General features: G+C 40.7%; 2 protein-coding genes across 5 annotated transcripts in view; one reads left to right on the top strand and one right to left on the bottom strand.

The window, feature by feature from the left end:
* Positions 1-4,939, bottom strand: part of rsrc1 (arginine/serine-rich coiled-coil 1) — a 120,542-nt gene extending 115,603 nt beyond the window's left edge. The window contains exons 1-2 of one of the 3 annotated variants that reach the window (XM_085430098.1): positions 4,876-4,939; positions 2,542-2,736 (exon numbers count right to left, since the gene is read on the bottom strand). In XM_085430098.1, the coding sequence (XP_085286224.1) occupies positions 2,542-2,720 (179 nt within the window). In that variant the 5' untranslated portion in view covers positions 2,721-2,736; positions 4,876-4,939. Of the gene's footprint in view, positions 1-2,541; positions 2,737-2,829; positions 3,038-3,193; positions 3,270-4,875 lie in introns of those variants that run through there. The other 2 variants (XM_085430096.1, XM_085430097.1) reach the window with 2 other exon arrangements.
* Positions 4,940-5,379: 440 nt separating this feature from the next.
* shox2 (shox homeobox 2) lies at positions 5,380-13,216 on the top strand. Of its 2 annotated transcripts, none has more exons than XM_085430099.1 (5): positions 5,380-5,948; positions 7,615-7,823; positions 10,302-10,359; positions 10,694-10,782; positions 11,626-13,216. In XM_085430099.1, exons 1-5 carry the CDS (start codon positions 5,693-5,695, stop codon positions 11,917-11,919), a joined length of 906 nt encoding a protein of 301 aa, XP_085286225.1. In that variant the 5' UTR covers positions 5,380-5,692; the 3' UTR covers positions 11,920-13,216. The 2 variants fall into 2 exon arrangements, with proteins under 2 accessions (XP_085286225.1, XP_085286227.1); XM_085430101.1 differs by having other exon boundaries at positions 11,662-13,216.
* Positions 13,217-13,952: the final 736 nt, after the last annotated feature.

Below are 13,952 nucleotides of genomic sequence, written 5' to 3' on the forward strand. Positions count from 1 at the left end.
AAAAGCCTGTGTGCACGTAATAAAACATAATGGGTAGAACACATGCAAGAGGGAAGCAATGGCCAACACAGAAGTCTTTAACGTGAACGCAAATAACACCTCACAACTTGGACTTCATTTTGCATTTATTCACACACACTTTTCCATCTCACTCCCGTATTGTAACTTAACCACGGCCAGGGATACAATTACTTTCCTTACATATACATGTTAATTATGTGGTTATGATGTCACCCAGCCAGAACATAAGCCCTCTTCTGTTTTACCTCATGTAAGGTCACTTTACATTACTCAGGTTGACAGTGCTACAAAACGTGTGGTCGCTTTTATGAACCTATTTAAAGCAAGTAGATCCAACACACACACAGAGACAGAAATAAAGAAGGTCTTAGTCAGTTGTTCAAAACACACAAGCAGTTAATAGATGAAGGACTGTGGTCCCAGGGTTTACACTGCCCACCCTACCCCACCCTGTGCAGGCAGCCAATGACTTCCCATCAGCAGTAATGGACCTTGACCAAGCCTCATAAATAATTACCATCAACTGGCCTTGTCTGAACAGCCACATACACCCAGTGGCAGCTGTGGATAGACGGTTGGATGGATGGAGGTCAGGTCCAGTCAGTAGCTACTTGCAAAGAAGGTTGATTATTACTGAACCTCCTCATTCCTCAGCAACAGCTAAACACTGAAGTGTTTTACTTTACGAAGATCAGAATAAAATGATAAAACTGATGTTATGTCATAACCTTTTATATTTAAGCCTTCACATTATCAAGAGGAGGGTTGATATGAAATAAGCCCAAACAAAAATCTATCCTAGATTTCTATTGAAGAATAAGAAACTAACCTCTCTGCAAAGCTGTTTGCCTTCCAAACCTATTTTTACAGACGCAAAAGTGCTTGTTTAAATTCTTACTGACATCCTTTCCTGGACAAATTATTACCACTGCACATTGATTCAAAATTTTCTTGTTAGATTTTATTTCTTGGTCCTTTTAAAGTGTCTTAATTCTGGCATTTACTGGGAAAAGTATGACGGCCCTTCGCTGTCCACACGGAATCATTACCGAAGACATAATTTTCCAATCTAGGAACTTCATAACTCATTTACTAGAAAATAGGTTTACTCTTAAATGAGCTATGTTGTAAAAAGCCTATGCTAAACATCTGTACTTTTAAAATCAGAACATTTAATGTGAAACGTTTAGAAAGCTAGCATGCTGGCCAGACAAACATCTCTTAATCTGTTGTTCTATCTAGCTTCATTACCTAAGCTTTTGTCTGTTGAGGAAAAAGTCTGAATATGATATAATCCGATATCATGACGTTCTCCATTTTAAAACAAAAACTAGAGAACATTTTGAAGTCAAAACAAAATAATGTCCACCATTTTTTTCATGTATCAGCTGATATGCAAATACAATCCTCTACTTGGCTGTCTGAAATGCAAATTCCTGAAATTCTCATGATTACAGACACATTTTGATGGGATGACAACCAAAGATATAAACGATCAAATTCGAGAAAATATATATAATTAGTTTAGCTGCTCCTGTTTCAGGGTGCCGGTACCATGTATGTCCAGTGGCTGTCATACTTTCATGTTTTACTGAAATGCTTGAATACAAAAGAGTCACAGTTATGAAAACCTGCTCTTTTCCAACTACAATAAGTCAAAATGTGTGAGTGGAAAAAAAAATCTGCATACAATGTTTGTGTTTTGTTTTTTTAAGCTATTCAAGCTATACAGATAATATATGTATACAGAAGAATGTTGTAACTTAACTACAGAGCACAAGAAATATACAAGAAGTATACATCAGTGTTTTCAGCCTCTGCTTTATCGAGTTTTTCAAGAAAAGACTGACTGCTGGGAAGCATAATACCACTAAAATCCAAGTGGAACCCAAGCAGCATATCAACTGGTGATAGTGGCCAAAAGTGATCCCTCAGAGACACGTCAGCATCAGTGCAATTGTTGTCCCATAGACAATACATACAACTTTAATCCAGGTAAAAGATATACTAGGGTTGAATGCAGCAATTGCAGAGTTAGTCATAACGAAGCAACCAGCAGCTCCTTCATGTGAAGTCTGTCGAATACATTCCCCTTTTCAATAACTCTAAAACAGTATAGGTTTATACCTTATATTCAAATATATTGGCCAAAATACAGGGCGTGATTGCACACGTTTTATTACTAGTTTACAAGCGCATGGTCATTTGTGTGCATTTGAAATGCTGTGTATTTTAATGTACATGATGAAATCTTCTAAACTGAGAATCCTGAATGACCTCCTGGATTTTAGTTATGCAATAAATATATTTTGTAAAAACCAAAATATTTGTGTTTAAAATGTGTCACATTTTAATTAGGTTCAGCCCCTCCAATGAAATGCTCAATTTCTGAATGCATCTGGCTTTTAACCTTTCAGAAGCTTTAAATGCAAAACAGTCGTTGGTTAAACACACTCCAGCCGAACAGAGAGCCGCACTCTGCACACATGTAAGAAGGAAAATTTCACGATGAAGCCTAACCTCCTGTCTCTGGAGCGAGAGCGGCTCCGGCGGCGACTGGACCTCCGACTGCGGCTACTTCTCACTCTGCTGCCAGAGGAAGAGGACGAAGAAGAAGAAGAGGAAGAAGAGCGGCGACGCTGTTTCTTCTTTCTCTTGCTTCGGCTGTCATCATCACTGTCGGACGAGCGCCTACCCATGCTGGCGGTCAGTCAGCTGGCAAAACATACACAAGAGTGGGGTTGCTCCTTTTGACATCTCTCAAACAACCCTTCGAGACAGTTTGCTGGAATATCAGTGGGAACCGACCTATTTATTTACTCCTCACGTGTATAAAACACAACGTTTTTACTACTCTGACCACTGTACCATAAGCTCATTTAACGACTATTAAAGCACAGCCACCTACATACAGTAGTATTTAACTTATTAAATCACCACCGACTGCTAAAAGGTAAAGTACCGTTGCCGCAAGCAGCTAATAAATGTTTGTTTTTGTGCAGAGGCTAGCTACTAAGCTAACGGTGCTAACTTAACCAGCTTGGGACCGCGGTTCTTGTTCTAAATAAAGGTCCCGGATGTGCAATAGTAAACGTATCACATCTACTAATATGTCTTATATTAAAAATAAGTGTATCCCTATAAAAATTAAAAGGAGAGTCCCGCTTCTCACCTTTAAATGGCACTGCCTCTCAACAACAGCCATGCACTGTTTGGGAGACTCTGCTTGTCAAACCGGAAAGCATCGATCAAGGAATTAGAATCAAACACAGAGCAATCGATCGAAGGACCCCCTTTTTTACCATAGCTTTACGGATTTTGCCTCTATTATGTTTCATTAACTAAACAACACTTATTTAATAATTCGGCATACATAGTTTGTCGTTGTTGTTGTTGCTGCAACGTTAGATATTGTGTTAAACAGTTTTAAAGTATTTTTGTATAACACTACTACATAAACAAAGTCGCTTGAATCGCCTTAATTAAACGAGATAAAGTTAGACAATTACATTTCCATAATAGCATGACTATTATGACGATTTGGGGGATGGTAAAAGCTCTTTAAAAAAGAGCATTTCTAAATGGAGATTATTTAATGTAGTATTTTAATGAGGGACTAAGCTTCATTTGTATTTTTTTTCTCTTGATGGTGTATTTTCTGTGCAGTTTTTAAAATAGCATCCAGTCGATGAAAAATTATGACTACAAATGTATTGCACGTGTATGTCTGCCAACAGCACGAGCTACTTATATTTCGTTTTAATCGGACAAAATACTCACTCACAATGCGCCCAAATAAACGAGTGGATGTGTGTCAGTGATTATTTGCATGAGATCATCTTCTCAGATATTAATCTTTTTCACAAACAAGGCCAGGCAGAGGATCCAAACAACATTAAGTGAATAACTGCTTCCTGACATTTAAAAACAGAAGAAAGGACAACATTATATCGACTGATACATTGCTAATGTGCACAGGAATGACAGATAAGAGAGCATTAAATGGGGCAGTTTCAGTGCAAATAGACACAGGAGGCAACTCAACGCTACAGGAGGAATCCTCCCGCTTTCCGATGCAGTAGAAATAATAGTAATTAATGCCTAAGGTTTAAGCAGAAACTTCATTAATATTTAATGAGGAGAACTGTAAAGAGGACTTGTGTGGAAATGAGGCTTTTTATAGATTATCAATAAACGTGCTTAATTTTACATCAAATTCATTTCGACTTTTTTTTTTTTTAAATCCCGCTATATCCAGTTTCTTCTCTGGCTACACGTCCCCTCCTCTTCTGGCTTAATTGCCATCTCTTCGCTGCACTCGCTATATACCTACCTGAACACGCAAGTGAACCATTGTTTATTTTTTTATTTTTTGCAAATAATCGTTTCAGCTGGAGGGGGAGAAAAAACGAGTTGAAAGCGTTAATTAGTGAGCCCAATGGCAACGCATCGCAAGAGGCACTATAATTAAACGTTTAGCTGCTTAAACATCCTAATGACTTAAAAACCCCACTGAGGATTAATATGAAGCGATGTGGCGTATCTAATGATGACGTTGCAAAACACAACAATTAGTGATCAGAGACACAAACGGGGTGGTCTAAAAAAATATTGATTAAGTTGTCCAAAAAAAACATCCGATAATAATACTAATAATAATAATACTTTACCATACAATATTTTTATCCAATTTTATTATTATTTTTAAACCGTGAAAATCCACTTTCAAATTAAAAGCGCAATAAAATAAATAAATAGAGCAGGCCTGAAGCGAACTATGTACAACTGTGGGTTAAAGCCAAATGTGTTCACTTGAACTTGATTTGAAGCTCCGTGTATAAGTTGGTGCTGCACCTCTCGGCATCCCAGCTGGTCCCAGCTTTCACCGCTTTCTCTCTCCGTGTCAGCGTTGCGTCTTTTTTGTTATTATTTTTTCCCCTCCGCAGATCACAGAGATATAGCGAGGAAGGGCTCCTCATCCATGTGCTTCCCTCTCTCTTGTCATTTTCTGATTTTTTTTAAGCCACACCCCTGCAGAAACAGAGAGAGAGCGAGAGAGACGGGAGAGAGAGCGAGAGAGAGAGATCCGTGACCATCTCCCGGGTGTTTAAAAAACTAACTCAGGACAATAGCAGCGAATGAGCGCTTAATTAAATTAATTAGTCCTTCTTGTCAATCTCGGATTAATGGCCAATAGCGGTGGTGCTGTTTAATGTTTTTACTCGGCTTCTCTCTCTCTCTCTCTCTCTCTCTCTCTCTCTCTCTCTCTCTCTCTCGCTCCAGTATCAGTGAAGGGGTAGGAGGTGGGGGGCGTGGGGGGGGGGGGGGGGGGGGGGGGGCTCATCCCGGCATCCTGAGGGGAGGTAATTTGCACGGATCAAGGGGGCAAGGCGCCGCAAAGTATAAATACTGTGACTTCAATAGAGGATCACCAGCAGGTTCCCAACTCCGCTACCAAAGGAGGAGGAATTGGCTGAGAAGATATATCTTCATATATTTTTTACCTTTTGTCCAGAGTTTGGCTGCATCACCTTGTATCATTTTCAAGGGGTCGACTTTAAAAAGAGCCGCACCACTGATGTCTTAAGCTGTCGTGGAGCAAAGGGAGAGTGTGTGAGTGAGTGAGTGAGTGTGGTGTGTGTGATTTTTTTAAAGAGGAGAGGAAGGAGTGATGGAAGAGCTCACCGCTTTCGTGTCTAAGTCTTTCGATCAGAAAGTGAAGGAGAAGAAGGAAGTGATAACCTACAGGGAGGTGTTGGAGACCGGGTCGACGCGAGCAGGGAGCAGGGAGTCTTTATCTGCGGAGCCGGGGAGCCGAGAGGAGCCGGCCGCCGTTAACCGGAACGTTGCGCTCTCGCCGGGCAGGGAAACTGACATGCTCGGCCCGGAAAGAATCAGGGACGCCGGGAGCCCCAAACTCATTGACGGTAGGACTTCACGGTGTTCTATACACAGTCTTTACGAGCAGGAATGTGTAGAGGACTTAGAGGAGAGAAAGACAGAGAGAGAGAGGGAGTGATCGAGCCCTGAGAAGACAAGCGAGCGTGCAGCCACATGTTTATTTGCGAAAAAGAGTTGAGCTCATGACTGTCATCCACACGGATATATTGCAGATTTTTAGCAGCCCGGTGGAGCGATTCTCGATTTAGTGACAGTCAGTTAGCGAGGTAAGAAGAGAAATTATTAACTGATGCTTTCTGGAAGTGCAGGCTATCGATTGGTTTTGGTAACTGTAGCTGTTTGCCTTATTTAAAAAAGAAAGAAAGAAACTAGCTACTCCTGAGACTGTAATGCTAATTAAAATATAGCTTATTATCTCTTTATAATGCATTTAAAAAGTTTCAATTTAAAAAATACAGAACACCAGGAAAAGGCCCACGTGTGACAAACAGTAAGGCCCGCATGTGGAAAACTACCCATATTTCTATAATATTAGTGCACTTGCGATATCGTGCTTTTTATGTATATATGTATATGTATATGTATATACAGATCATACAAATAATTATGTGGATTGTCTTCAGTAACGCTGCAGGTTAACCTCCTTGAGAGTGATCAGATTTATTTAAGAAGCATTGATTGTCAATGACCTCGGGCATCTGTACTTGCTATATTGTGAGGCCTATGGGAACGTTTGAACTCAAAGAAGGCGTAAAAACACACCTGGCGTTCAAATCGGTGGACTCGAGCGATTCAGTACAAGTCCTGTCATTTCTGCTGTCACTAACGTGTGATCCCGCACACCAATATAACACAGGCTTACACCAGAAGGGATAATTATTTATCACCGCTATCCTCAATAATTTAGCGTTTTTATGTATATATTTATGATTGCATAACCAAAACATTAGCAGGTAAACAAACCGGTGATGTAAAAAATCGTACTTCCAACACTAAAGGCTGAACCAAATAGAAATATTTACATTTGATTACGATTTTCAGAGAAAATTTTGCTTGACGTTTTAATGAAAGTGGAGCAGATGCTCGTGTGTCCCGTGCAAGCCTTCCCCACAGTGTTTTCTGAAACCTGGACAAAATGTGACAACATACTGGACAAGATATCTTAGAGCTGGGTGCTTGCGAAAAAAAGACATCTGTTCGTCATGGGCAGCGTGGTTAAAAGCGGAACTGCGACAAGCGTGTATCAGACATCCAACAGTGGGCACAGCGTTGCATATTTATAAGCAGTTAATAATTAAAGAGCTTTATGTAGCTCTACAAAACATCCGAGGTCTGATAGCTCTGTGATATTTGAGGGCACGTCTTTCTTTCTCTCTTTCTTTGGCGGTTGTAAGCTTTTATTTAATTGCTTTATTTAAATTCCTAGCTGATTTTTGTGTGTGTTAGGTGCCCTTTAATCTCCGCTTGCATACCCAGGTGGGTGGCTTGTGTTTTTACCTGTTTATAATCTGAATTATGCGTTAGCCTAAACATGACAGTGAAGCATTTTTGCACATTAAAAAAAAAGAAAAAAAAGAAAAAAATAACACTTTTAAGCACCTTAGAAATATGCAGTCCAGTAATAAGCAGGCTGGAGGTCACAGTACAGCCACATGATGTTGACGTCTCCCTCCTTTCTCGTCCGCACAACAGGCACCACGGATGTAAAAGAGAGAAAAGAGGACTCGAAGCCCATTGAAGACGAGACACAAACTAAAATCAAACAGAGGAGAAGTCGGACTAACTTCACATTAGAGCAGCTCAATGAGCTGGAGCGGCTCTTCGACGAAACCCACTACCCGGACGCCTTCATGCGGGAGGAGCTTAGCCAGCGACTGGGACTGTCGGAGGCCCGAGTACAGGTAGGGACAGTCAGTTAAACGAGACTATAATAATAATAATAATAATAATAATAATAACAATAATAATAATAATAATAATAATAATAATAATAATAATAATAGAGGAAAAAATAAGATAACATCTGTGATAGAAAAAGTGACCATATTTTGAGTCTAAGCATGAAATTGAGATCTAAATCATAATTAAAAATTCATTATAATGACAATTATAATTACCACTATCGGCATTATGGAAGTGTAAGATGATGTTTGCTGTAGTAATAATAATAATAATAATAATAATAATAATAATAATAATAATAATAAACGGGGGAAAAACTTCCACGGGTCTTTCCTTTTACAGGAAGGATTTTACACTCTTCCCTGATTTTTGTTTTGCTTGATATCCCGCATGTAAACGGTGTGAGGGTGATAATATTTTGTTTGATTGAGGGTTGTTGTTTTCTTTTAATGCAATACGATAAGTGTGGCTCGACTGACTTGTATTAATGCTGCATTTATTGATGTAATGCTGTGTTTGTGAGACGGTTGAGTGGATCCCCAGAAGTGTTATGGAAGTTGTAATAAGTTAAATGAGATCTTAAGATCTTAAGAAAGGAAGGCAGAGTTCACCAGCAGCATGCAACTTCCTCTCCCAATTATTCTCTGTGATTAGGGTTTTTTCCCCCCCTCAACACGTTTGGATTATTTACCGTGTTCATTATCTCAATTAGGCGCTGCTCGTGTCACGAGACCACGTTTTGAATCTTTATTGTCCAAACGGGCGGAAACAAATAAAGCCTCTAAATATTTGTCTTCGGTTTCTGGGTGTATATGTTACCATGGCCCTGTTTGTCAGCGCTGCTGTAGTTTTTCACGGGGACAGGCCATCTGCGCAGAAACCCAGTAAGGGCTTCGCCGAGTCTGTGGGGTCGGTGGGTGATTGGTGGGGGCTCAGACAGGTCTTGTGCAAGGCGCCTGAGGGGCGGGGGGCATATAGAACACAGTTGTTGTTTTTGTTTGTTATTTTTTTTGTTGTCATCTGTTTTTCTCAAAAACCTTACAGCATCTTATTTCACACTCGTATGGCCCGATTTCGTGGTGTCACAGTATTTTTCTCCACAACGAACATGGCGGTCTTCTGGATTGGGGTGGGGGGCATAACAAAACGGGTACCTCCATTTAAAAAAAAAAATAAAATCCCCCATCTCAAACTCAACCCACCACACCCCCCGAAAAAAAAGTTAAAGCCAGCTTTTTGCAGGGCTCTATACCGGTCTCAACTGGAATCTCACCAATAAGGCGTATTGTGTCCCGAACAAGGGGCACAGCTCGGGGGATTTGCATAAATTATGTATTATTTTCTACCCAAATCAAGAACAGCTCACCCTCACTCTCTATCTGTCTCGTTCTCTCTCTCTTTTATCTCTGCTGGGGCATTATACATTTTTACCAGTTGCATGCACAGACCACACATTTATTTTGATGTGTTTTTTTATTTTTTAAATTGCGCCTCAATCAATATTCTGCAGTGCATTTTCCTGCTTTTATCGTGCTAATAAATTATACCTGAAGCGTGCACAAAAGAACTTCCGATTGACATCTAACTGTGATCAATAAATGAAGCCAGCTGACAGCCAAATCAATATGATATTTCAATCAAGCTTTCGCCGTGCGTGTATATAGGCCTGCTGACGTGAAAGGGGGACTGCACGCCGACGCGTTGCATCGTGGGCTAATTCAGCCGGTGCTTTGTCTGAGAGATTCAAAGCAGATTATCATAGTAATAAATCGTTTAATCTGTGTTCCAAGGCGTTTCTCTGAAATTGACGCTTGTCGATTTCAACAGGAGGAAAAAGAGAAGTGAGCTGTCTTTGAAGCGAGTTTTTTTGTGTGTGTCTGTGTGTGAGTGCGTGTTGTGGCGGTGATTAGACAAAACTGCGAGGCATTTAAGCGATTCTCTGACATGGATTTTTCTGCAGATAAGGGTAATTAATTTCAGTGGTCATTTAATGAGAGGGAGGCGGAAAGAGAAAGAGGGAGATGCTCTCGGATCGCTTTGCTCTGATGTCCAAAACCATAATAGCATTGCTGCTATTCGATATCCGAGAGACCATTCAACTCTTCAGGGACACTAATCTATAGAAAGATGAAACCAGCGCTGACAAGGTTATTTATTATAGTCCAATAGTCCTGCATATTTCCAACAAGAGCGTTTCATTTCTGATATGATTTTAAATCTCCCTTTAGTAGATTTACACTTTCCTTTTTTTTTTTGACTCCACTGTTTCCCTTCTCTCTGCTTCCGCTCAAACTGTCTCTCTCTTGTTGTAGACTAAACGTAATAATTAAAATCTGGGGTTAAGCAGTGCCATTAATATTTCACTGCTCCTCGGGGATATTGTTTTTCTTCGGTTGTTGTCACTTTGAGAGGAATTACACATGGCCTCGCAAGCAGCTGCCAATCACTGGGTCTCTAATTAATTTCTGTCCCCACAGGTTTGGTTCCAGAACAGAAGAGCCAAATGCAGAAAGCAGGAAAACCAATTACATAAAGGTACACTTTTATCCCACACAACACAAACGACTATATGTTTATGTCTATTCCACTTTACTTTTATTCAACTGCAAAGCAACTGCACACTCGAACGCGAGCCAGCCTTTATGTTACTATTTAGTTAGTGGCTTAATTTCCAGTTAATTACGCCATCAGAATCATGGCGTTTTCTTTTTGTTTATATATTTTTTAAGTGAGTGTCTATCTTGGACGTTATTGCAAGTTTACTCCAGACAATCAGCTTTTACTGCTCGTTATTCAGCCCTGCGGTTTTACTCTTTGTGTCGTTGAATATTCTTCTCACATGATTAGGCTATCATCTGTGTTTTCGCAGGAGTCCTGATTGGAGCAGCGAATCAGTTTGAAGCCTGTCGTGTAGCGCCATATGTCAACGTGGGGGCTTTACGGATGCCATTCCAACAGGCAAGTTACTTTGAAGCGTCTAGTCTTAAAACCAGACCAATCCCCCGACTGCTCTCTTGGCACAGCCTCTGCCCAAGTGCTATGCAGAGACTCCAGATCCAATGTAGGGGGTAACTAAACTCTTATTACCACACTGACAAAAACACTGTGCCAACACAGAGGAGTCTGTACAGCCTAATTGGAAAATTCCTTTTATTTTTTACAAATTTATTTTATTTTTTTTAAAACCAGCTATTTGTCTTTTTTCTTCTTCTTAACCATTAAACCACAGCACACAAACATATTAACGGCCCAGCAGGCCAAAACTACTACTAGTAGTACTAAAACATTTTAACATTTAAATAAGTGAAGGGAAATCCCTGATATTTGATTTAGACTACTAATTTGAACACCTGTATATATGGTAGCTAATAGCACGATACAGAGAATCTGGATAAAGCCGTTAAGTTATTGAGTTTATATCTTCTGTCATGTCAGTGAAGTCTAGTTTTTAGTTTGAGCACCGCTGGTTAACTTTATTTCCCAAAGGCCACATAAGTTTGGCTTTAGATTGCATTTCATGCAGTCGATGTCCAGCAAAATAAAAACACAAATTTGATCTCTGACTCACAAGAGTTGCAGTGTAGCCACTAAAACCCCAGGAGCTAAACGACACGGCCAGTGATTATTGCTCACTGTTTCACTGAGCAGCCATACATTTTCTTTCTTTCTTCTTCTTCTTTTTTTTTTTAAAGCAGCCTAATCGAAACTAAATCTGCAGTCACACCAGTGAAAATGAGCCTACAGACAAAGTTAACGCATGTTCTCCCCCTTCTCTCCCCATCCGTGCGTCCCGTCCTGTAGGATAGTCATTGCAACGTGCCGCCCTTCTCCTTTCAGGTGCAGGCGCAGCTACAGCTGGACAGCGCCGTGGCGCACGCGCAACACCACCTGCACTCTCACCTGGCGGCGCACGCGCCCTACATGATGTTCCCCGCGCCGCCGTTCGGCCTCCCCCTGGCGACGCTCGCGGCAGAGTCAGCCTCCGCCGCCTCCGTCGTGGCCGCCGCCGCCGCCGCCAAGAACACCAGCAAAAACTCAAGCATCGCCGACCTAAGACTGAAGGCCAAAAAGCACACGGCCGCGTTGGGACTGTGACCCCTCCTCCCTCTCCCCCCTTCCACTCTACTCCACTTCCCTCACCTCCCCTTCCCCCAGAGAGACGTTACAGGACACGAGGCGCGGACGCACTACGGAACTTGCGACTGAGAGACACTGAACTTTAACGCTTATAAAGTGTGCGGGGAAAAAAATAATCCAAGGACAAAGTGAGAGAAAAAAATTATCCGTGGACGTTATTTATGTTTTTAAAACGAAGGACAACGAACATGACTATTAAATATAGGCTATTTATGAGAAAAATAAAAGGGGACTGTGACGTTATAGCCTACCCAGACGTGGTTTTTGACGCCAAAAAACAAAAACAAAACAAACAGACAAACAAACAAATAGAAAAAGATTTTAAAAATACAAAAAATAAAAATAAAAAAATGGCGGATGGGGTGGATAGCAAGGCTATACCCACCGCCTTCTCTCAGCAGCCACACGGCTGAGGAGGCCGGCGGGACACCTCGAGGAGCAGGAGGAGGAGGATGCAGCTGGGTCGGTTAATACTTTGTCAAACAAGGCGAACCATTCTGCAGTTGTTTTGATCTGTTTTATTATTGTTATGTTATTATTATTATTTCAGTTTGAACCTATATAGAGGCTGGCCTCGTTATATTTCCAAACCAATTTCTCTGTGTAAGGACAGAGCGGGAATTCTTTGACAAACAACAAACAAACAAAAAAGAGAGAGACAATAATCGAAGTGTTTTTCCCTCCTCTGTTTCCTGTCCAATTTGGAAATGCCTCGGCAGTGTTGTGCATGAGTATGTCTTCAAGGATGACGTGACGTGAGCCCCATCTCCCTCCCCTCCCTTTCTCTACCCCCCACCTCCTCGACAAAGGGCAACTCTCACTTGAATGTCTGGCCCATCTGACCTTGTTTGGACCTCCTCTGGTAAAGGTGAAACGGGCGACACACCAGAAATGTGAGATTGTAAAACATGTGTAGGCTATGCTGAACTTTCTGTTAGGATAACCCGATCTGCTGCCCATATTCACAAGGCGATCTGTGCCTCCCTCCCAGCCCCCCTCCTCCAGCGCTTTAAAGGAGGGCGTATTGCCATGAATGCCATCTTTTTGGCAGTGAACAAACAGAGAAATTACAGCAACACGAAGACTGTATTCAAACCGGTACGGGCACGTGTAAAATATGTTTATAAACCAGACACATGCATTATTTTATTATTTAGTGGCTTCATGAATGCCTTGTGTGTGGGACGGGGTGGGGTTTGTTCATTTTGTATTTTACTTTATTTCCGTGTATTAAAAAAATCATGTGCTTTCTGTATGTAATTTTGATGTTTTTATAAACAGTGAAAGTGAACTCACCTGAGGCACGGGTTTCTACAAAAGTAAAAACAAGCAAACCAAAAAAAAAAGTTTAAAAAAATCACGAGATTGTTTAACTTTTTTCCCCCCATCACATGTGAAACTTGGATCCACCTAAACAAAAGTGTTTTTCGGTCATATAATAAATTAACAAACGTTTCTTAAACGAGTCGACAATTTTTTTTACAAAACAATTGGCTATTATTATTATTATTATTATTATTATTATTATTATTATTATTATTATTATTATTACCAGTAAAACATGAAAAACAACAGCTCTTTATTAATTCATTCCTGTGGCTGTGGTCTTTTGATACGTCACGGTTGTGACAGGCCCGTTTAGCTGGAACATCGGTGTCTGCTGCTGCGTGCATGCCAATCCGATGCATTATTCATAGTTTGGTTATGGAGGGTTTGTGGAAAAGGACTGGTAATTTCCAGTACAAGCTAAAACGGGCAGATAAAGATTTAAAGAAAAGAAGAAGACGACTCAGTGACTCGAGTTTTGCCGCATTTAGGCACTTCAAATGGACACTGTTATATTCCTTTTTTAGGCTACTCATTTAGATTTGAAACGACTCTGTTATTCTTGCAGGAAATTAAGTCCCCCCGGACCCATGAGCCAACCCCAAATGGCCTGATGATTACATAAAACAAAGATGGATTTTTAATGTAATTATACTCGTGCGGTT

The sequence above is a fragment of the Copadichromis virginalis genome, linkage group LG14 (genome assembly GCF_057382275.1).
Source record: "Copadichromis virginalis isolate Kocher_CV1m ecotype Utaka linkage group LG14, C_Virginalis_male_GT1.1, whole genome shotgun sequence".
Lineage (NCBI taxonomy): Eukaryota > Metazoa > Chordata > Actinopteri > Cichliformes > Cichlidae > Copadichromis > Copadichromis virginalis.

What these genes read in the sequence shown, in the direction of transcription:
- shox2 (XM_085430099.1), top strand. Translation starts at nt 5,693, where the DNA reads ATGGAAGAGCTCACCGCTTTCGTGTCTAAGTCTTTCGATCAGAAAGTG. An exon ending in GAGCCCCAAACTCATTGACG is followed by an intron (nt 5,949 to 7,614) that starts GTAGGACTTCAC and finishes TCCGCACAACAG; the next exon opens with GCACCACGGATGTAAAAGAG. An exon ending in GGAAAACCAATTACATAAAG is followed by an intron (nt 10,360 to 10,693) that starts GTACACTTTTAT and finishes GTGTTTTCGCAG; the next exon opens with GAGTCCTGATTGGAGCAGCG.